The following is a 24,717-nucleotide window of genomic DNA, read 5'->3' on the forward strand; positions in this document are numbered from 1 at the left end:
TAGCTTCAAAACTTTCTCACCATGGAATAAATGATATAATTTCGCCCAGGGCCCCCAGAAGGCTGGAGGCGGCACTGCACACACACACGCACGCACGCACGCACACACGCACACACACACACACACACACACACACATACACACACACACACACACCAAGAGGCCAGTAGCGGTGGCGCGTTGTCAGTGCAGTATCGCGATTGGGGAGTGTTTGTTATTGGTGGTGACGTATACACCCCCTCAACCCCACTCCCTCCTCCCTGGTTGTGCAGTGTCTCATTTGTGCAATTTTGAAGCTGGTCGTCTGTTCTCAGTGTTTATCTGGACGTCATGGCGGAGGGACGTGGAGAGCTACCGCCTCAGCCGCCACTTCATCTATCTTTACCCCCGGCCAGCAAGCGACCGTGCTTGCGCCCGGCTCCCCGAGGGCCTGGTCCGGGGCCTGGTCCGGGTTTTCCGAACTCTCGGTTTCGCTGCCCGGAATCTCTGTTGGACTGTGCCGCGAAGGCTGTAGCGGAGAAATGGGCCTTTGAGAGGGTGGAGGAGCGCTTCGAGCGGATCCCAGAACCCGTACAGCGCCGTATAGTCTACTGGTCCTTTCCGAGGAACGAAAGGGAAATATGTATGTATTCGTCGTTTCAGTGCCGCGTCGCTGGCGAAGAGGGTCCGGCGGTGGGCACAGTAGTTCCCGCTGGATCCGGGTCTGTCCCTGGAGGGGTTACCAATACGACGGCCGCCGCCGGGGCAGCGGGCACCGGAGATGGACTGCCTTTCCGCCGAGGCATACGGCTTTTGGAGACTGGTTGTGTGGAAAATGTCTTACAAGTCGGTAAGTGGAACAAAAGCAGCACTTTGCCCTTGTCCCTCCTCTTGAACAGCTTTTCACATGAATCTGTACCAGCTAACTCGGTCAAGGAAGGGTCGGATGGCTTCTAGGAATTATAAGTTTTTCCATACAAACAAAAGTATTGAAAACCTGGTCTATGTTGATGCAATTTTACCATACGCCAATATTAATTTGGTTCGGTTCAAATTAAGTGAGCAGAATGATCTACATTCGATTTGCAAATTCAGATGTCTGGCTAGGCTACTCTGTTTCAGTAGAAACCAGGATACGTTGGTCTGTATCAGTTTAGCTGTTAATAAATTAAAGAGGAGCCTTTATTGTAGCCGTTTGTTAAAATGTGACTGTGGTTTTAACCACACGAACTGAGAAAAGTATAATTTCCATAGCCTCAATATAGCACTGACTCGCTTCATATTACGTTGAGTCGATTGAGCCGACCCAGCTATGTGTTGGCAACATTTAGCACTTTTTTCCGTCGTCTAGGGCTACAGTATGGAAGGCTACGCTTTCCGTGCGCCGGACTGGCCGCTGAGGGGATCTAACACACGCGAATAAAATGGATCTCCATTAGTCAGTTTTACATTTTTATTCTTTTACAACTCGATTGTGTCTTTTTGATAGATAAAGGGTAGTTTGTGTTAGACAAAGGCGGTTATTGGTTATCTTATTATAATTAAACCAACATAAGCCGCTTTGATCCAAATCCTATATCTTTTGTTTATTTGCTAGTTGGACAAGACAAAGGACTCGTATCCAATCTAGTATGGACATTTTTTTTGCAATGTTAATCAAGCATCGAACGCAAGTTTAGAAGTATTCAAATAGATCCGGATGCCTTACATTTGACCAAATCATATTAGTGCTGGGAAAATGTGTCTCGGGGTAGCTCCTCTGCTACACTATAGCTTTCCAGTTGAGATGATCAATATCCGTCTCGCATTTCCAATGCGATCACTGCAAAATAGCCACCACTGAGGGTTATTTTCGACCAAGGGACAATTCAGCGGCTCCTCTCTCCAACGAAATATTGTTTTATTCATGCGTCTGCCTCCATAAAATGTTAGACTTATCAAATCCTCATTATCTAAACCAATGGAGGGTTTGATTAACTTTTGTTTAGGGCGAAGAGCCAGATAAACATGGGTTTACACATCCCGACAACTGGCAACGGAATAGGCCTAGAACACGTTGTTATAGGTTACAGCAAAGACTGGGCTATTGGCCTATGTGGAAATGTTTTGATTTCATATTGTTTCTGTACAATATTACTTGAAAATAATAAAGCACACCATATTATATTCTAAAAACATGATGATAAATCCCAAAGTTCAGTAAGGCATAAGGAAATATGATAGCATGTAGAAATATAAAATCCACATGAATTATGCAGATCTGTGTCTGACGAGAGTCAATTTGTGAACTCAAGTGATTTCGCTATGGCAATGTGTGGCTGAGTATGGAAAAAACAACCAACCTCAGCACAGTGGAGTCTGAGTTGTCCCTTGAAATATAGGCTATAATGTGCCTCAAAAGAGACACTTACCAGAGTTAGCCGTAAATAATGTATTTTCCCTCCGGGTCAATACAGGCCTGTGTTTACCTTTTTATGAGCAAAATGGAAAGCAGGTAAATGTTCACATATGGGTCCCTGAGATTTCTTTAAAGTAGAAATGAAATCTTTTTCTGCCATTTTTTTTTGTGCATCTTGTCTCTACATTCTTATATTTGTCTAAAAAATACTATGGTACATTAACTTTGTTTACACCACCAAGCCTTTCTACAAAGTGTATACATTCCTATGGTATAAAACCAGCTACAGATGAGGGTTGCTTGTGCCTTCAAAATATTTATGATAGTTTTCTACTTGCTCTCTGTGACTGCCAGAACTAACCAGCTCCCTGTATCTTAACCATGCTGTGGGTCTCCTGGCACGTGATTTTTAATTTAGAGGCTTCTGCCTGGTGCTCCAGGCCTGCAAAGCAGATGGGATGTTTACAAACTAACAGCTTATATGAAGCGGTGGAGAAACCCAGGAACATGTCATCTTTGGGAATGCAGCCCGTTTATGTTCTACCTTTTGGTGTACTCAGTGAGTCTAGATTCAACGACCGGCACGTCTTCCTTGGGAATGCAGCCCGTTTATGTTCTACCTTTTGGTGTACTCAGTGAGTCTAGATTCAACGACCGGCACGTCTTCCTTGGGAATGCAGCCCGTTTATGTTCTACCTTTTGGTGTACTCAGTGAGTCTAGATTCAACGACCGGCACGTCTTCCTTGCTTGTTTGATAGTTCAGACAGAACATTCCACTCCTAGTCATCCAAAACCTTGTTACCTGCCTTGAGACATTTAGCCAACTGTCAGGACAGGAGCAGGCCTGTTGCTAGCTCTCTCTCTCTCTCTCTCCATTGCCTCATGTCTGGATGGGCCCACCACTTCTTTTCACCAGAATTGTAATTCACATGCTGCAACAGTAAGCCCAAAAGTCCTTAGTCAGCGCTTTTTATTTGTGTCGATGGGGGCAAACTCATCTGCAGTCAGGACAGTTAGCATGCAGAGGCTCATAAATAAATTCAGTGTTTGGATTTTTAAAAATTAATTAGTATAACTGCGTAATCAGTTGAAAGACAAGAATGCCAGTTTGGCCCAGATAATGCCTTTGTCTGGTGTGCTTAACTCTAAAGTCCCGTATTGCATGTGAACTCATCGCATTGCGCATATTAGCCTGTGCTCATAATCTACTCAGGGCTTTAGTCATAATTAGAATAATCAAAGCTGGTTGTGTGTTTGTGTATAATCCCCCACACATGCCTAGCAGTCTCCTCATCACCAGGCAGAATCTTATAAAGTCCTCAGAGAGGAGGTTCCAGCTTTGAGTCAGGCTTCAGGATTATTGGGTCATGCTTTGTTACCCAGCTGTAGAAAAAGCCCTTGTTCACAGAATGGGGAGGAGGAGGGTGTGTGTGGTGGGGGCGATTGTTATAAACATGGTCCTCTCTCTACCTCACCACGTTGTTTCATAAAGCCCTAATAGGTCCCCCTCTTTGAAGCTTCACCGACTTCCACTAGAGACGAAGCCATGCTTATGCTGGATTATGCAATTTAGCTCTTGAGATTCCTGTGACAATGTTTGGGGGGGTTCAAGTCATGTGGGGCTTCTGCTATGAAGAGAGGGTTTAAGGGTGACAGAAAGCCTAGCGGTTAAGACTGTTGGGCCTGTTGGGTTTGAATCCATGAGCAGACTAGGTGAAAAACAATCTGTATGTGCCCTTGAGCAAGGCGCTTAACCCTAATTGCTCCTGTAAATCGCTCTGGATAAGAGTTTCTGCTAGATGACTAAAGTGTAAGTAAAAGGAAGTGATTGAGCTCAGCCAGGTCCATTCCTAGTCATCGATGATGTACCTCAGCCATGACTCAAACAGGAGTCACCCACCTCTTGGATTTTTGTGTGGCAGGGTGCGGGCCGAGTACGATCATGTCTTTTTGTTTTTCCATCTTGGCATCTCATTTGTAACACCTGTATTGTGGAAGGCATTTTTGTGTGTTTTGGGGGTTTCGTTAGAAATGACACATGGCAAAATAAGTTGTTTATACTAGATGATGCCATGTTAATGCTGTGGGTAGGCGGCTGTTTAACTGTCTGTCTCTCTCCTCTCATTCTGTTACATTTGGGCTCTTCTACTTCCCTACTACAAAATGAAAACGACCCATTCACTAATGACTAACCCATAGTGTCAAGTCTACATTATAAAATGGATATGTATCGTTAGTAAATGTGTGCATCTGCTAATGGACTACTTAGGCTATTTGTTTTTGATGCAGACCCCATCTTTTGATTTTTGTGCCCTTACTGTATGTTTTCCCAAACTCAAGTGAGTTTGGAGGTTGTTTCTTGGCTCGATTTTCCTGGCTCGATTTGAGGCAGATATTAATTTGTTGCTCCTCATGTCACTACTCATAGTTAGCCTTATCCACCTCATTTTCAAATGTTGCTATGGGACAGCCAAACAATAGAAGTGATGGATTCGACTTCCACTTTACTTCCCTACTGTAGCCCGCCGGTGGCAAACTTGCCTCAAGATGCTGGAGTAAATTATTAGGAGTCAATTTATAGAGCATAAAAGTAAAGTAAACATGTATAAGTGTAACGATAAACTATAGGCTACATAGCCTAACTATAACTCCTTTGTGAGTATTAACACTAGAGGAGAGTTTGTTGTTCTACAGTCCTACACCTGTCAATCAACCAGTGGTGTAAAGTACGTAAGTAAAAAATACTTGAAAGTACTACTTATATAGGCCATCCAATGTATTCGGCGCATGTGACAAATAAAATTTGATTTGATATAAGTAGTTTTTGGGGGCGTATCTGTACTTTACTTTACTATTTGTATTTTTGATAACGTTTACTGTTACTTCACCACATCCCTAAAAAAATGATGTACTTTACTCCATACATTTTCCCTGACACCCAAAAGTACTCGTTACATTTTGGATGCTTAGCAGGACAGGAAAATTGTCTAATTTACACACGTATCGTGATAACATCCCAGGTCATCCCTACTGCCTCTGATCTGGCGGACTCACGTAACACATGCTTTGTAAATTATGTCTGACTTTTGGAGCGTGCCCCTGCTATCCGTAAAAATAATAATTATAATTATGCCGTCTGGTTTGCTTTATATAATGAATTTGAAATTATTTACACTTACTTTTGATACTTAAGTATATTTAAAACCAAATACTTTTAGATTTGTACTCAAGTAGTATTTTACTGGGTGACTCACTTTTACTTGAGTCATTTTCTATCATGGTATCTTTACTTTTACTCAAGTATACTTTTTCCACCATTGCAATCATCTGATCAACATATCCTACTGTATGCTGCCTATTAATAATGTGGTAACAAGTCCATTCAGTGTGTGTTTTTTGTCATATTGACAACTGATAATTATAGGCTACTTCAATGTACATGTGTAGGCCAAATGAAAAATAATATAGTAACTCGTATTTAAATGACGCCGTTTCACCTGCACATATTTTACAGCATGTCAATATTGCCTCGTTGCTCAAATGGTTTGAGAGTGATTTCCATTTTTCTATTGGTTGTCAAGTCCTTTGGGTCTTGTTTTACTGTGCTCATCTCTCTGTCTGTCCTGTTCAACTGTTTGCAAATGGCAATGCATCAGTAAAACAATGTTATCATAACTGGCCAAAAGTGATCACACCAATGCACTTTCTCTCCTAAACTTTCCATGACAGTTCATTTTCTGTAGGCCTGTTTTACATTCAGGCAATCGGCAAGAGCAAGTCTGCTCCACTATCAGGGCCGGCATTATGGACGGGCCCCAGGGGGCCTGGCCCGCCCTACCGGACCCCCTTGCCCGTCCAAATAAATATAGAAATATTTATTTATTTGACCGAGACGCATGCCGACAAAGATTAATCAATCTCAGATTTAAGCATCCAAGTGAGCGAAACAGTGCCCCTCTGTCTCAGTATGTGTAGACCACAGGAGGTTGGTGGCACCTGAATTGGGGAGGACAGGTAATGGCTGGATTGGTATAAGTGGAATGGTATCAAACACAATAAACATGGTTTCCATGTGTTTGATGCCATTCCATTCCCTCCGCTCCAACCATTATGAGCGGTCCTCCCTTTCTCAGCCTCCACTGGTGTAGACCATGTATTGTATCTGATGCTGTCTGGGCAAAAAGAGTATGGCATGTCATACCTTTTCTGGCCAGACAGCATCAGATACATGGGCCACTTATAGTAAGACAAAGGGGTGCTGTTTTGCCCTCCAGTTTCAGCAGAGAGGAAGAAACGAAGCGAGAGAACCCACTTTTGCCAAAATCTGCTCTGAATAAGCACAATGCGTTTCTAATATGCAGACCTAACATTGTCGCCTGCATTCTCGACTTTGGACCAACGACTCACGTTGTTAGGGAGGAGACATGATCACCTTATCATTATATACAGATCTCTGGTTTCAGACACTTGCAAATTAAAAAGGAAAGTTGGCGGGTGAACAATGCACTGTTCGGATGCTGGCTTCCCCTATAGTGTATTAATGTTTTGCCAAAATGTATATAATAATTACTTACTAAAATCCTTCAAAATACTTTACCAGAGAGTTTGACTTGGCCACAGAGCACCATTTAGCTTATTTAAAAAATGTTTAAAAAAACAGCTGTGGATTGTTTCAAATCACAACTGAATATGCCTATTTGTCAAGCCAGCTTTATGGGCAACGCATGTGGTAATAGGCCTAGTTGATTACTGAGTTGCATCTGTCAGGAAAAAGCATCTCAAATGTGTGAAGATGATGTATGTGGAGTATAATTTAAAATGTTAAATTCATGCACGTGCATGCGTGGTCCTGTGGGGAAAAAACGGGCCTGCTTATAGAAATCAACTCTCCCAACTGATTTAGTTCTGGCTCTGTCCACTATTGATTAGCCCTAGGCCTACATTTTTAGACGAGAAAATTATTATTTCTACCTGGGCTACAAAAACACACTGCAATGAGAAATGTGTTATTGTTAACAAGTGAGTATTGTCTATAGGCTGTAAACTGCTAGCCTGGCTGACTCGCAACCCACGTGACCACACAGCGAGGCGGTTGTTAGCAAGACTAGTAAACTGCAGTGATCTAGGCTAATTTGAATAACCGCTCAAACATCCTGTTTTGTTTCATGCCGAAATAACTGCATAGCCTTGGCCTTCAACTATGAAGACAAAATGAGAAAAAAAATCCAGAAAATCACATTGTAGGATTTTTAATGAATTTATTTGCAAATTAGGGTGGAAAACAAGTATTTGGTCAATAACAAAAGTTTATCTCAATACCTTGTTATATACCCTATGTTGGCAATGACAGAGGTCAAAAGTCTTCACAGGGTTTTCACACACTGTTGCTGGTATTTTGGCCCATTCCTCCATGCAGATCTCCTCTAGAGCAGTGATGTTTTGGGGCTGATGCTGGGCAACACGGACTTTCAACTCCCTCCAAAGATTTTCTATGGTGTCGAGATCTGGAGACTGGCTAGGCCACTCCAGGACTTTGAAATGCGTCTTACGAAGCCGCTCCTTCGTTGTCGGGGCGGTGTGTTTGGGATCATTGTCATGCTGAAAGACCCAGCCACGTTTCATGTTCAATGCCCTTGCTGATGGAAGGAGGTTTTCACTTAAAATCTCACGATACATGGCCCCATTCATTCTTTCCTTTACACGGATCAGTCGTCCTGGTCCCTTTGCAGAAAAACAGCCCCAAAGCATGATGTTTCCACCCGCATGCTTCACAGTAGGTATGATGTTCTTTGGATGCAACTCAGCATTCTTTGTCCTCCAAACACGACGAGTTGAGTTTTTACCAAAAAGTTATATTTTGGTTTCATCTGACCATGTGACATTCTCCCAATCTTCTTCTGGATCATCCAAATGCTCTCTAGCTAACTTCAGACGGGCCTGGACATGTACTGGCTTAAGCAGGGGGACACGTCTGGCACTGCAGGATTTGAGTCCCTAGCGGCGTAGTGTGTTACTGATGGTAGGCTTTGTTACTTTGGTCCCAGCTCTCTGCAGGTCATTCACTAGGTCCCCCCGTGTGGTTCTGGGATTTTTGCCGTTCTTGTGATCATTTTGACCCCACGGCGTGAGATACTTTTTTTGCACCACTGTATATTAGCTAAGGATTAATGACACATTGACAACGGGGCGACAGAAGGGCATATCAAGGGGAGGATTCATGATATGCAAGCACGACCAATATAGTTTCACTTGTAATTAACCGATGTGTATAAGCGACAAAATAGGCACCCTTATTATTTTCAGTTCCACCAGGTCTTGTTTGTGACTACGTCAAGCATTTTCATATCTGAGCGAGGGGCCCGTCCTGCGGACAGGCTCATCCTCCTCAAACCCCAGAGGCAAGAGACAGTCCTCTGACATGAGTCCAAATACCAAAGTATTTTCCCACTTTGGTTTACTTTATTATCGTTCTTGATTTGTCGTTCATTTTTAGGTTCATGATAAGCAGGCGGCACATATGGTGCACAGTTTTTATTTTATTTATATCGATGCATCACGGGCAATTTAAGGTAATAAGTCTCAATGTAAACGGACTGGGGAGTGCCATCAAGAGAAGTAAGGTAATAAGTCAATGTAAACGGACTGGGGAGTGCCATCAAGAGAAGTAAGGTCATAAGTCTCAATGTAAACGGACTGGGGAGTGCCATCAAGAGAAGTAAGGTCATAAGTCTCAATGTAAACGGACTGGGGAGTGCCATCAAGAGAAGTAAGGTCATAAGTCTCAATGTAAACGGACTGGGGAGTGCCATCAAGAGAAGTAAGGTCATAAGTCTCAATGTAAACGGACTGGGGAGTGACATCAAGAGAAGTAAGGTAATAAGTCTCAATGTAAACGGACTGGGGAGTGACATCAAGAGAAGTAAGGTCATACGTCTCAATGTAAACCGACTGGGGAGTGACATCAAGAGAAGTAAGGTAATAGCAAAGATGAAACGGGAGAGAGGTGACATACTATTCTGGCAGGAAACTCACTTATCCACCTGAACACGAGAAACTCAAGAAAACGGGATATAGGAACACTTTTTTTTTCTTACAAAATGGGTAGAAGGGGAGTTGCAATCTTGATCCCAAATTCAGTTAATTTAGAGTTTGTCAGAAATAAAAGACAAGGAGGGTAGATTTATACTTGTTAAATGTAAACTGGATAACAAGGAAGTTACATTATTTAATGTATACGCACCCCCAGGGAGTGACACGGTCTTCTACAGGAAGTTGCATTATTTAATGTATATGCACCCCCAGGGAGTGACATGGTCTTCTACAGGAAGGTGTTTGATTTAAATGCAACAGAAACCACTGGCACTCTTATCTGTGGAGGGGACTTTAACACAATTCTAAACTCAAAATTGGACAGCACAAACCAAAATAGGAAAATGAGCCTAGTTGCCAAAAAGATCAATGGGATACTGCAGGATCTAGGACTGCTCGATGTATGGCGTGACACCCACAAGACCGATAAGGAATATACTTTTTTACTCAGCCCGCCACACTGAAAACTCCAGGTTAGACTACTTTGTTATGTACAGTGCAGATAGACACAGGCTTAAGGATTGTAGGATCAGGCAGAGCGACTTATCAGATCATAATGGAGTTTACTTAACTTTTCACCTTCATAGCAAACCAAGAAATACTATATGGAGACTTAATACAAGCATGCTGAATGATCTAGCATTCAAGGAATCAATAAGGCGAGGTCAGTACAGGTGCATCAAAGCTGGGACCGAGAGACTGAAAAACAGCTTCTATCTCAAGGCCATCGGACTGTTAAACAGCCACCACTAACATTGAGTGGCTGCTGCCAACACACTGACTCAACTCCAGCCACTTTAATAATGGGAATTGTTGGGAAATGATGTAAAATATATCACTAGCCACTTTAAACAATGCTACCTAATATAATGTTTACATACCCTACATGATTAATCTCATATGCATACGTATATACTGTACTCTATATCATCTACTGCATCTTTATGTAATACATGTATCACTAGCCACTTTAAACTATGCCACTTTGTTTACATACTCATCTCATATGTATATACCGTACTCAATACCATCTACTGTATCTTGCCTATGCCGCTCTGTACCATCACTCATTCATATCTTTATGTACATATTCTTTATCCCCTTACACTTGTGTCTATAACGTAGTAGTTTTGGAATTGTTAGCTAGATTACTTGTTGGTTATTACTGCATTGTCGGAACTAGAAGCACAAGCATTTCGCTACACTCGCATTAACATCTGCTAACCATGTGTATGTGACAAATAAAATTTGATTTGATTTAAAGACAGAATCTATATGGAGAATAACGATAATGGGGAAGTATCTCCTGCTATATTGTGGGATGCAGCTAAGGTGGTTATTAGAGGGAAGATCATAGCCACATCATCTCTCAAGAAAAAGATTAAAGCACAGAAACTGCTGAAATGACAGGAAACCCTAAGAAACTTAGAACGATCTCATAGTCAATACAAAGACCCTCTTATATTACGAGAGATTCAAAAGGTAAAACAGGAAATTACCCAGATTTATAGAGAAGAAGTAGAGAAAAAGCTTAGGTTCCTGAAACAATGATATTATGAAGCAGGCTCAAAGGAAACCAAATTACTAGCATGGAGACTCATGAAACAACAAGCACAGAATACCATTTTCAAAATAAAAGACCCCAAAACAAAAAAGATCACATGCAAATTAGATGAAATACAGAATGCATTTGAATCATATTACACATCTGTACAAGCAACAAGAGAAGGCAGATGCACAGACAATAGAGCACTTTTTGAACTCACTTGATCTCCCGTCAATTGGGACAGAGCAACATGATAGAGTAACTTTAGAAATATCCACCGAAGAAATTAATAAAGCAATATCTCAACAAAAAGTCAACAAGTCTCCAGGCACTGATGGCTTCCCTTCAGAATGGTTCAGGACCTTCAGAGAACAATTAGCACCTCTACTTAAGGCCTGTTTTAACTGGACCCTGAGGGAGGGGGGTCTCCCACCGTCATGGAAATAGGCCATCATATCAGTAATCCCAAAAGAGGGTAAAGATAAGAAAGAATGCAGTTCATATAGAACTATCGCAATTCTTAACACTGATTATAAACTATATGCATCAATAATAGCCAAAAGAATGGAGAACATACAAAATAGGCAGACACAGGACAATATAAGGAGAACACTACATGTCATGGACCACATTACTCAGAATAAGACAAGTGCAATATTAATCAGCCTAGACGCAGAAAAATTATTTGTTTCAGTGGGATGGGATTACCTATTCCAAGTTATGGAAAGATTTGGTTTCAACAAATAAGTGATACAGTGCATCAAAACACTGTATTCATGTCTGACCGCTAGAATAAAGATAAATGGACATTTGACACGAATGATAAAATTAGAGCGAGGGGCAAGACAAGGCTGTAGTCTTTCACCCACGCTCTTCTCCTTGTACCTCGAACCATTAGCACAGGCAATAAGACAGGACCCAACCAGGGAATAACAATAAGAGGCAGTGAACATAAGATATGCATGTATGCTGATGACGTTCTGTTATTCCTTAAAGACCCAGGCTCAACTGTACCTAGATTGATGGATGTTTTACAAACATTTGGAACATATTCAGGGTATGTGCTTAACGTACACAAGACCCAAGCCCTAGTATATAATTATACCCCGCAGGAAGAGTTGAAGAGTAGGTATAACTTCACCTGGATCTCTTCATCCATTATATATCTTGGAGTAAATCTACCAAAAGATACTCCCAAACTTTATTGCATGAATTACGATCACATTAACAAGAAAATATATGATGACCGAGACAGGTGGAATTCACTTCCCTTAGATCTTAGTAGTAGAATTGAAACCATCAAAATGAACATCCTGCCAAGGTTACTGTATTTGTTCCAATCACTGCCCATAGAAATCCCACCTAAACAGTTTAGGGAATGGGATAAACGGATATCAAGGTTTATCTGGAACAGTAAAAGACCAACAACTGGATATACAACATTACAGTTACCAAAAAACTGTGGGGGTATGGCCTTACCAAACCTAAAAGATTATTATGTGTCAGCCCAATTGAGACCTCTGGTGTGTTGGTGCAATTCAGAATACGAATCCAAATGGAAGACTACTTTGACAGAGATACCCATACAGTCAGTTTTGGGAAATGAGGGTGTGGTAAAATAAATATACAATAGACAAAATCAGTGGATTCATTTCTCTCTGAAGACCTGGTTTAGGGTAGATAAACAAAATAATTTAGACAGAGAGCTCAAACTGCTGAGTTGGCCCGCATACGACCCCAGCTTCATCCCTGCAACTCAGGACAGCAGGTTTAAACAATGGATGCAGAAAGGCATCACATCATTCAGTACAATTATAAGGAATGGGAACCTAGATAACTTCCAGGACCTAAGTAAAAAACATGGCTTGGATAAACAAGATTTTTACAGATCTCTACAAGTTCGACACTATTTCTTAAGTGAGATAAAAGTGACTGACCCTCGAGCACCTCTCAAATTAATCCAAGTATTCACTAACGCATACAACTTGGAGTAACAAAAAAAACTATTTCAAATCTCTACATGGGTATTCAATCCTCAAAGAAACATTCTACAAACTATATTAAAAAGAAATGGGAGGAGGAACTTAATAACCTCTTGAAACTAGGGGGCACTATTTTTAATTTTGGAAAAATAACGTTCCCAAAGTAAACCGCCTATTTCTCAGGACCAGATGCTAGAATATGCATATAATTGACAGCTTAGGATAGAAAACACTCTGTTTCCAAAACTGTCAAAATATTTTCTGTGAGTACAACAGAACTGATATTGCAGGCGAAACCCTGAGGAAAATCCAATCAGGAAGTGCCTCTTATTTTGAAACCGTTGTGTTCCTATGCACCCCTATTGGCCATTGGAAGGGATATAAACCAGATTCCTTTTTCTACGTATTCCCTAAGGTGTCTACAGCATTTTGACGTAGTTTCACGCCTTTATGTTGAAGAATGAGCGTAAACGACTACATTGCGTAAGTGGCCAGCTTAGGGCTCTCAGCGTGATTCCTGCGTAAAAGACAGAGGTAGTCATTTTTCCTCTCGCTCCTACTGGAAAGCTAATTGCCCTGGTTGATATATTATGAAATAAATATTTGAAAAACACCTTGAGGATTGATTATAAAAACGTTTGCCATGTTTCTGTCGATATTATGGATATAATTTGGAATGTTTTTCGGCGTTGTCATGACCACTATTTCCGGTGAATTTCTCAACATAACGTGACCAACAGAGGTATTTTGGGTATAAAAATAATATTTTTGGAACAAAAGGAACATTTGCTGTCTAACTGGGAGTCTCGTCAGTGAAAACATCCGAAGATCATCAAAGGTAAACGGTTAATTTGATTGCTTTTCTGATTTTCGTGACCAAGCTTCCTGCTGCTAGCTGGACATAATGCTATGCTAGGCTATCGATAAACTTACACAAATGCTTGTCTTGCTTTGGCTGTAAAGCATAATTTCAAAATCTGAGATGACAGGGTGATTAACAAAAGGCTAAGCTGTGTTTCACTATATTTCACTTGTGATTTCATGATTATGAATATTTTTTGGGAATATTTTTTGACCGTTGTGCTATGCTAATTAGTGTAGTTGATGACAATTCTCCCGGATCCGGGATGGGTAAGTTCCAAGAGGTTTTAACATTGAAATAACTGATGAAACATGGTTGAAAATATTAGAGACTCAACAAAGCTCCACCAACTCAAGGTCATGGAGAGAATTCTGTTCTAAAGAATGTTATATGTTTCTTCTTAACACCTAAACTGAAATCAAAACAGACTGGCTCACTACACCCTTGTTGTAGAGAATGCGGTCTATTGAGGGGGGACCACTCTCATATCTTTTGCACTTGCCCCGCAATCGTAACTTACTGGGAAGAAATAAGATCTAACATTGGAAAAAGAATGGGATTTGACATAGAACAAACATTCATTTCTTTGTACATGGAAATACCTGATAACTTACACAATAGAGAAAAGTACCTCTTGAATGTCCTACTGGCAGCCAGTAAAAAGGCTATAACTAGGAAATGTCTACAAAAAGACCCTCCCACAGTGACACAATGGATAGACATTGCAGAAAAAATACACCACATGGAGCGTATGACCTTTGCTTTAAGAACTCAACAGGAGAGAGGTCAAGAATACTGGTAAAAAATGGGTTTCGTACTTGGAAAAGGTCTAATTCAAAGATGTCAATGTAACTAATATGATGATGAAGGTATGAAGTGCACTGTAACTGCCAGATCTTTTTTTGTTGTTCTTTTATTTGACTTTATTTGTGCTTTCTTTGTGTTCCTACAATAAAAACAAAATATATACAAAAAAAAAGAAATAACTGCATCTAGCCTGCCTAATTGGGGAGTCATTTGGATCAGTTATGGTTCTTTTTATCGTCAATTTAGCCTTCAAGGTCCAGGCACTTTAGCAGGCCAGTAATATGGTTTATTTTTTCAGGATCTATCAGATAACAGAAACATGCTAATGCAGGGATTTCTAGTGGCACACATATGAATTATGACAATGTGAGTGTGCAGAGGAAGTTGTTGCATAGTTTCCATGTTATAAAAGCGTTCGAGAATGAGGTGGATATTTCTGAAGGTCTTTGTCTTAAGAGTGGTTACTCTCATTGTGGTCTTTGTATTCTAGGTCAAATATTACTCAGAACCTATACAAGTTTTTAAAAAGGGACCACTAATTCTGCTCCGTCTCTCATCGCCCAGACAGACGATATTTAATCAAGACAATTAATTCCATGCCTGCAAGCCTTAAAGAAAATCAGTCAAACAGATCTTCTCTTCACACTTATTAGAACTCTCAGGTTTGAAGGGCACAGCCATTAAAATCCCTTTCTGTCTCTATCAAAGGAGAGAAATTAATTTGGTCAGGGGAAGGGAGAGGTGGGGAGGGGGGGGCTTAAGTATGCAAAAGGATTAATCAGGGGAGAGTACAAAATGCTCCTTCTGATAAAGCAAGGTGAACACACACACACACACACACACACACACACAGGCTCTATAGTTGCTAGGCCAACACAATGTTGTTGTGGGAATGTGTTATATAAGCTTTAGTGACTGACTGACCCTGAGGACAGACCATGTAAAGAAGAGCCATGCTGACTGACTGACTCTATAGCCATGCTTCTTCCTCTCATGTGCCACATGTATTCAGATCGAGTCCCCAGTTACTGCTGCTTGTTTTCATGTTTACACTGGAACCAGATGATAACCAGCACCATTCACATTCCACCCCTCTCATATAACGTGTTGTCTGTAGGGGTTTCATAACAATGATTTACCTTTGGTTCGGTGCATTCTCAAATGTTGAAAATCAATGTGACTTTGCCCCCTTTGCATTTGTTGCCCGCCTCCTGCCCTGCAATACCCTCTGATTGCTTGACTTTATCACACTGCTCAGCCCAGATCCCACACTTTCACAGACCTGACTTGTGGAAGAATATGCTGCTTGTTCTACAGGGAGATAATGGGTTTATTCATTCCACGGATCTATCACTGATCTCTAGCTTCCACCATATTGATAGGTTGGGCCCAGTGGTAATGTTTAGGTTCCTCCTCCTCTCCATTCCCTGGCTGGCGCCGAGGGCCCCATGCTCATACCCGCTGGTGTGTCATGTGCGTCAGTCACTAACCATTCCGCCTTTTATCCGTGTTTTATTGGAGCTAACAGCTTTCCGCACACACATACACTGTTCCCTGCTCAAACCAACAACACAGGGTCAAGGAGAATGACTGCAAAAGTGAGTTCCTATTGATGCCATCATGCGTCAGTGGTGAGTTATCCTGTTAGTCCTCATTCCAGCAGGTATATATTATACAGTTGTTATCACAAGCTGCTGCTGCTGTAATGTGACTTATTGTGGCCAGCTTGGAGATTATTATTACAGAGCTAATACTGGTTGTTGGAGTGGGATTGACGTCTGTGGGTGGCCTTTCACCATTTCTTTGGATTCCTCATGTCTTACTCATTGTTTCAAAAAAGGTTTGGACCAAATCGGATGTTAGGTACTATATTTATAGGAATCCTATAAATGTAAAATGATCGATTTGGGTGCAATACTTTTAACTTAATTTCTAAGAGATCAAATTTATATTTCAACAAATAATATATTGCAGGAATGCTAATCTTATCTGTTCCTAAACACAGAAACAATTTCAGAACAATCTGGGATGGTGTGGGTCGAAATCCTCTTTCTTGTGCTTTTAGAGGTGGAACGACTCTAAAAAGATTTGTCATGGGTCCTCGGATCCTGAAAAAATGTCTACAGCTGCACCATTGAGAGCATGCATCACAGGTTGGTATGGCAACTGCTTGGCATCCAACCGCAAGGTGCTACAGAAGGTAATGTGGACGATCGAGAACATCGCTGGGGCCAAGCTCCAGAGGAAAGCCCCAAAAATGGTCAAAGACTCCAGCCACCCAAGTCGTAAACTGTTATCTCTGCTACTGCATGTCAATCAGTACCGAGGTACCAAGTCTGGAACCAACAGGACCCTGAACAGCTTTTACCCGGACGCCATAAGACTGCTAAATAGTTAGTCTATCTATTTTGTTAATCTGCATTGACCCCTTTTGTACAACCTTTTTTTGACTCATCATGCTGCTGCTACTGTTTACAATCGGTCATTTTATTCCTAGCTATATGTACACATCTACCACAATGATCTCATACCCCCGCACATTAACACGGTACTGGTACCCCTTGTATATAGCCATGTTATCGTTACTTTTCTATTGTTTTGCTATCTTCTTTCTCTTTGCAACGTTGGGAAGTTTCCGTAAGCATTTCACTGTTAGTCTACACCTGCTGTTTACCAGGAATGTGACAAATAAGATGTCATTTGATTTGAAATGCAAAAATATCACCAGGGGTAATAAAAAGGCCATGGAAAGAAAAGGCAAATCAGCCCAAGGAATGGAAAAGGTGATTGAGAGTAAGGGAGAGATCATCAATCAACCCATATCCTGGGCTCCTAAAGGATTGTGTGAAGCCAAGCAAAAACTCCTCCGACTTCCCTTCTGTCAAAGTCTTCAAATTTAGAGAGTGGCATCGTCACTGGCCATGTAACATAAAACTTGGAGAGGAGGAAATGCAGCCACAGAGCAACCAGCCTCTCCCATGCAAGCCTTTTATCCAGCTGAGTTTCTGTGTGCTGGGAGTTGTGGCCAGTTCACATGGAAACTTAATTTTCTCCATCTGGACTGCAGGGAAGGCTAATGTGTTGAAGAAGGGGTCAAATATCCTGAGGGTAGAAACAGGAGAAAGGCAAAGAAAGAATGAGAGCGAGGCCTCTGTGGCAGTCAGTTATGTGTGAAACATTATGCACATTTCTAATGGGGAGACTCAGATTGTTGTTCAGATGTTTTGGCTATGGATACATCCTCTTTTATACAGTAGATGCTCTTCTTTTTACTTGCTGGTCAAGTGACCAGTCTGGAATTGATCAAATACAATTGTATTTGTCACACGTGCCAAATACAACAGATGTAGGTCGACCTTACAATGAAACGCTTACTTACAAGCCCTTAACCAACAATGCAGTTTAAAGAAAAATAAGTGTTCGGTAAAAATAAAGCTGGAGGAAGTAAGAAATAAAAATAACAAATTAAAGAGCAGCAGTAAAATAACAGTAGTGTGGCTATATACAGGGTCAATGTGCAGGGGCACAGGTTAATTGAGGTAATATGTACAGTTGAATTCAGAAATGTACATACACCTTAGCCAAATACATTTCAACTTACTTTTTCATAGTTGCTGACATTTAATCCTGGTAAAAATTCCCTGTTTTTAGGTCAGTTAGGATCACCACTTTATTTTAAGAATGTGAAATGTCAGAATAATAGCAGAGTTTTATTTCTTTCATCACATTCCCAGTGGGTCTGAAGTTTACATACACTCAATTAGTATTTGGTAGCATTGCCTTTAAATTGTTTAACTTTGGTCAAACGTTTTGGATAGTCTTCCACAAGTTTTCCATAATAAGTTGGGTGATTTTTGGGCCATTCCCCCTGACAGAGATGGTGTAACTGAGTCAGGTTTGTAGGCCTCCTTGCTCGCGCACACAGTTTTCAGTTCTGCCCACACATTTTCTATGGGATTGAGGTCAGGGCGTTGTGATGGCCACTCCAACACCTCGACTTTGTTGTCCTAAAGCCATTTTGCCACAACTTTGGAAGTATGCTTGGGAACATTGTCCATTTAGAAGACCCCTTTGCGACCAAGCTTTAACTTCCTGACTGATGTCTTGAGATGTTGCTTCAACATATCCACACAATTTTCCTCCCTCATGATTCCATTTATTTTGTGAAGTGCACCAGTCCCTCCTGCAGCAAGGCACATCCACAACATGCTGCCACCCTCGTGCTTTACTGTTGGGATGGTGTTCTTCGGCTTGCAAGCCTCCCCCTTTTCGCTCCAAACATAACGATGGTTATTATGACCAAACTGTTCCATTTTTGTTTCATCAGACCAGAGGAAATTTCTCCAAAAAGTACGATTTTTGTCCCCATGTGCAGTTGCAAACCGTAATCTGGCTTTTTTATGGCTGTTTTGGAGAAGTGGCTTCTTCCTTGCTGAGCGGCCTTTCAGGTTATGTCGATATAGGACTCGTTTTACTGTGGATATAGATACTTCTGTACCTGTTTCCTCCAGAATCTTCACACGGTCCTTAGCTCTTGTTCTGGGATGGATTTGCACTTTTCGTACCAAAGTATGTTCATCTCTAGGAGACAGAACGCTCTCCTTCCTGAGCGGTATGATGGCTGCGTGGTCCCACGCTGTTTATACTTGCGTACTATTGTTTGTACAGGTGAAGGTGGTACCTTCAGGCGTTTGGAAATTGCTCCCAAGGATGAACCAGACTCGTGGAAGTCTACAATTCTTTTTCAGAGTTCTTGGCTGATTTATTTTTGATTTTCCCATGATGTCAAGCAAAGAGGCACTGAGTTTGAAGGTAGGCCTTAAAATACATCCACAGGAACACCTCCAATTGACTCAAATGATGTCAATTAGCCTATCAGAAGCTTCTAAAGCCATGACCTAATTTTCTTGAATTTTCCAAGCTGTAAACAGTTATTGGAAAAATTACTTGTCATGCACAAAGTAGATGTCCAAACCAACTTGCCAATACCTGTAGTTTGTTAAGAAGAAATTTGTGGAGTGGTTGAAAAAGGGGTTTTAATGACTCCAACCTACTTGTATGTAAACTTCCGACTTCAACTGTACATGTAGGTAGAGTTAAAGTGACTATGAATAGATAATAAACAGAGTAGCAGTAGTGTAAAAGAGGGGTCTGGGTAGCCCTTTGATTAGCTGTTCAGGAGTCTTAGGGCTTGGGGGTAGAAGCTGTTAATAAGCCTTTTGGACCTAGACTTGGTGCTCCAGTACTGCTTGTAGTGCGGTAGCAGAGAACAGTCTATGACTATGGTGGCTGGAGTCTTTCACAATTTTTAGGGCCTTCCTCTGACCGCCTGGTATAGAGGTCCTGGATGGCAGGAAGCTTGGCCCCAGTGATATACTGGGCTGTAAGCACTACCCTCTGTAGTGCCTTGCAGTCGGAGGCCAAGCAGTTGCTATACCAGGCAGTGACGCAACCAGCTCACGATGGTGCAGCTGTTGAACGTTTTGAGGATCTGAGGACCCATGCCAAATCTTTTTTAGTTACCTGAAGGGGGAATAGGCTTTGTCGTACCATCTTCATGGCTGTCTTGGTGTGTTTGGACCATGATAGTTTGTTGGTAATGTGGACACCAGCTCTCAACCTGCTCCACTACAGCCTTGTCGATGAGAATGGGGGCATGCTTGGTCTTCCTGTAGTTCACGATGAGCTCCTCTTGTCTTGCTCACATTGAGGAGAGGTTGTTGTCCTGGCACCACACTGCTAGGTCTCTGACCTCCTCCCTATATGCTGTATCATCATTGTCCCTGATCAGGCCTACCACTGTGTCGTCGGCAAACTTAATGAGGGTGTTGGAGTCGTGCCTGGCCATGCAGTTATGGGTGAACAGGGAGTACAGGAGGGGACTGAGCGCACACATCCCTGATTCCTCGCGTTGAGGATCAGCGTGGCAGATGTGTTGTTACCTACCCTTACCACCCGGGGGTGGCCCGTCAGGAAGTCCAGGATCCAGTTGCAGAGGGAGGTGTTTAGTCCCAGGGTCCTGAGCTTTGAGGGCAATATGGTGTTGAAAGCTTAGCTGTAGTCATTGAATAGCATTCTCACGTAGGTGTTCCATTTGTCCAGGTGGGAAAGGGCAGTGTGGAGTGCAATAGACATTGCATCATCTGTGGATCTGTTGGGGCAGTATCAAAATTGGAGTGTGTCTCTAGGGTTTCTGGGATATGGTGTCGATGTGAGCCATGACAGCCTTTCAAAGCACTTTATGGCTACAGACGTGAGTGCTATGGGTCAGTAGTCATTTAGACAGGTTAAATCAAATCAAATGTGTATATATAGCCCTTCGTACATCAGCTGATATCTCAAAGTGCTGTACAGAAACCCAGCCTAAAACCCCAAACGGCAAGCAATGCAGGTGTAGAAGCACGGTGGCTAGGAAAAACTCTGCAGAAAGGCCAAAACCTAGGAAGAAACCTAGAGAGGAACCAGGCTATGTGGGGTGCCAGTCCTCTTCTGGCTGTGCCGGGTGGAGATTATAACAGAACATGGTCAAGATGTTCAAATGTTCATAAATGACCAGCATGGTCAAATAATAATAATCACAGGCAGAACAGTTGAAACTGGAGCAGCAGCACGGCCAGGTGGACTGGGGACAGTAAGGATTCATCATGTCGGGTAGTCCTGAGGCATGGTCCTAGGGCTCAGGTCCTAGGACCATGAGAGAGAGAGAGAGAGAGAGAGAGAGAAAAAAAGAGAGAATTAGAGAGAGCATACTTAAATTCACACAGGACACCGGATAGGACAGGAGAAGTACTCCAGATATAACAAACTGACACTAGCCCCCCCCAACACATAAACTACTGCAGCATAAATACTGGAGGCTGAGACAGGAGGGGTCAGGAGACACTGTGGCCCCATCCGATGACACCCCCGGACAGGGCCAAACAGGAAGGATATAACCCCACCCACTTTGCCAAAGCACAGCCCCCACACCACGAGAGGGATATCTTCAACCACCAACTTACCATCCTGAGACAAGGCCGAGTATAGCCCACAAAGATCTCCGCCACGGCACAACCCAAGGGGGGGCGCCAACCCAGACAGGAAGATCACATCAGTGACTCAACCCACTCAAGTGACGCACCCCTCCTAGGGACGGTATGAAAGAGCCCTAGTAAGCCAGTGAGTCAGCCCCTGTAATAGGGTTAGATGCAGAAAATCCCAGTGGAAAGAGGGGAACCGGCCAGGCAGAGACAGCAAGGGCGGTTCGTTGCTCCAGAGTCTTTCCGTTCACCTTCACACTCCTGGGCCAGACTACAATCAATCATATGACCCACTGAAGAGATGAGTCTTCAATAAAGACTTAAAGGTTGAGACCGAGTTTGCGTCTCTCACATGGGTAGGCAGACCATTCCATAAAAATGGAGCTCTAAAGGAGAAAGCCCTGCCTCCAGCTGTTTGCTTAGAAATTCTAGGGACAATTAGGAGGCTTGCGTCTTGTGACCGTAGCGCACGTATGTACGGCAGGACCAAATCAGAGAGATCGGTAGGAGCAAGCCCAAAGGTTACCTTTGTGTTCGTGGGCACAGGGACTATGGTGGTCTGCTAGAAACATGTTGGTATTACAGACTCAATCAGGGAGAGGTTACTTGCCAGTTTGTCAGTCTGTGCTCCTTACACGTCCTGGTAATCCGTCTGGCCCTGCGGCCTTGAATGTTGACCTGTTTAAAGGTCTTACTCACATCGGCTGTGAAGAGCGTGATCACCGTCGTCCGGATCACCGAGGGATCTTTTTGATGCGGTGCACTTTAAGATCCTTTCTTCATTTTATTGACCAAAAAAATGTAATTTCTCTTCAGCCAATATTTTTGTGTTTCGTTGAATTAATGTGCTGTTTTAGCAGCTCTGAATATTGATGCAAACTAAACGATTCAACCACAGCACGTCTCTACTATAACATTCATGGTATGGCCACAAAGTGGAGGTCAAATTTTGTTCTTCCGAAGCCACCTGATGACCTTTTTTCTGTCTGGGATATGTCCTGTAATTGCTGTCCATATAAATGAGTATCGCCCAGTCTCCGTACTGCTCTAGAGACGAAGGTTCCGCCCCAAATGGGACCCTATACTCTATAGTGCACTACTTTGTACCATAGTGCACTATGTAGTGAGTAGTGTGCCATTTGGGGTGCAACCTGGGATGAGGTAGAGATTGCAAGATGAGCATCAAGGATTTTCTAAGCCAATTAGATTTGGCCTTTTTAACTCTGTCCATTATAGCTGTGTTTGGTCACCATTGTTTGTTCTGTGTCGAACAGCAAATGTCAATGTCACAGACCTAGGGCCATTACAGTGGTAACTCTTCAACCTTTCCATAGAAATGAAACAATCTCCCCCCAGACCTGAAAGGCAATTGGGTAATGCTATTTGTAGTCATTTGAACAGATATTGGTCCGAAGGTCCGTTTCACTTATCAAAAACCGGCAGTTACTATTGCAATGGTCACGTGTTGCACAGGAGGCCTTGCCAATGGGGTGCTGTTACTATAAGCAAGACAGTAACTGCAGCCCATATAGCTCCTTATTGTGGAGCACATTAGCATGACGTTCTGTTAAGCCATTTCCAGTTGTCATGGAAAATGTCTATTAGCTTCTTCAGCGTTACAATTGCCGATAGTTAAAGCGAGAGGAAATAAAGAGGACTGGATTCCACCTCTGTTTTCTTGTGTTTTAATGGTAATTTGTCCAAGCCGACTGTGTCCTCTCTGAGTTTATAGGTGTTCGTGTGAGTGAGGTCTTATTATTGTCATAGAGCATTAGGGTCTGCTAGCAACTCTATTTCTAAACACGAAGAAGCAGAAACACCACAGCCGATACATGCCCACACCTGTCCATGAACAAATACGCAGTAACGTTACGCCAGCATCGCTCAATAGTCAGTTATTAGGCCGACACCAGAGACGGGGGAGTGAATATCTAGCTCGAAGTTATTCAAAGCAGTTAAAACCAGTCCCTGTTTTTGCATTGAAAAATTGTACTCCCTGTTAAATATTGATAGCCTCCTCAAGCTAAAGCCTGGCTAAGTAGAAATGGTGCATAATTGTATTGTGGGGCTGCTACTCATTACTCAGGCTTGTCTATTAAATGAACACAATATAAATACCAATTGCTCTGGTCTCTCTTCTCTCCTCTCTCTCTCTCCTTCTGCCTACCGGCTCTCTTTTTCAATATGGGCTAATGACAGGGCTGCGTTTCCCTGCAGTGGTTCTGCTGATACGGCCCATTAGGCACTTGGTTCTCACAGCCAGGCAGCTGAATGAACAGATGACTGCAGGAAAAAGGGGTGGAGAGTAGAGGAGGAGGGGTAAGCGGGAAAAAGGGGTGGAGGGTAGAGGAGGGGTAAGGGGAAAAAGGGGGTGGAGGGTAGAGGAGGGGAAAAAGGGGCGGAGGGTAGGGGAGGGGGAAAAAGGGGTGGAGGGTAGAGGAGGAGGGGTAAGGGGATAAAAGGGGTGGAGGGTAGAGGAGGAGGGGTAAGGGGATAAAAGGGGTGGAGGGTAGAGGAGGAGGGGTAAGGGGATAAAAGGGGTGGAGGGTAGAGGAGGGGTAAGGGGATAAAAGGGGTGGAGGGTAGAGGAGGAGGGGTAAGGGGATAAAAGAGGTGGAGGGTAGAGGAGGAGGGGTAAGGGGGAAAAGGGGTGGAGGGTAGAGGAGGAGGGGTAAGGGGGGAAAAGGGGTGGAGGGTAGAGGAGGGGTAAGGGGAAAAAATAACTGAAAGGCAAATATGAAAGGCAGAGTAAATAAGCAACCTGTCACCTCCCCCACCAGTGGTGACAAAAAAAGCTACGGCACCCCGGCAAAGGAAGCTGGCGTCAGAGACACCTCATTAGTCTCCCACAACCCTGACTGACACACTGCATGCCACGGAGAGAGGGAGATGGGACACGCAAACATGCACAGAGAGAGCGAGAGGGGACACGGACAGAACAGCCAGTACGCCTCTTGCCCTACCCTGCAACATGATTAATGTGGGCAACAGCCGCAAGGCTGTGGGCTGTGTCTGAACCCCTAGCCCCCGCACT

At 42.8% G+C, this 24,717-nt stretch overlaps 1 protein-coding gene across 5 annotated transcripts in view; it reads left to right on the forward strand.

The window, feature by feature from the left end:
• The first annotated feature begins 266 nt into the window (after positions 1-266).
• Positions 267-24,717, forward strand: part of LOC115114430 (zinc finger SWIM domain-containing protein 5-like) — a 66,331-nt gene continuing 41,880 nt past the window's right edge. For all 5 annotated transcript variants that reach the window (XM_029642660.2, XM_029642662.2, XM_029642661.2 and 2 more), the window contains exon 1: positions 267-829. In XM_029642660.2, the coding sequence (XP_029498520.1) occupies positions 331-829 (499 nt within the window). In that variant the 5' untranslated portion in view covers positions 267-330. The remainder of the gene's footprint in view (positions 830-24,717) is intronic.

The sequence above is a fragment of the Oncorhynchus nerka genome, linkage group LG9b (assembly GCF_034236695.1).
Source record: "Oncorhynchus nerka isolate Pitt River linkage group LG9b, Oner_Uvic_2.0, whole genome shotgun sequence".
Classification (NCBI taxonomy): Eukaryota; Metazoa; Chordata; class Actinopteri; order Salmoniformes; family Salmonidae; genus Oncorhynchus; species Oncorhynchus nerka.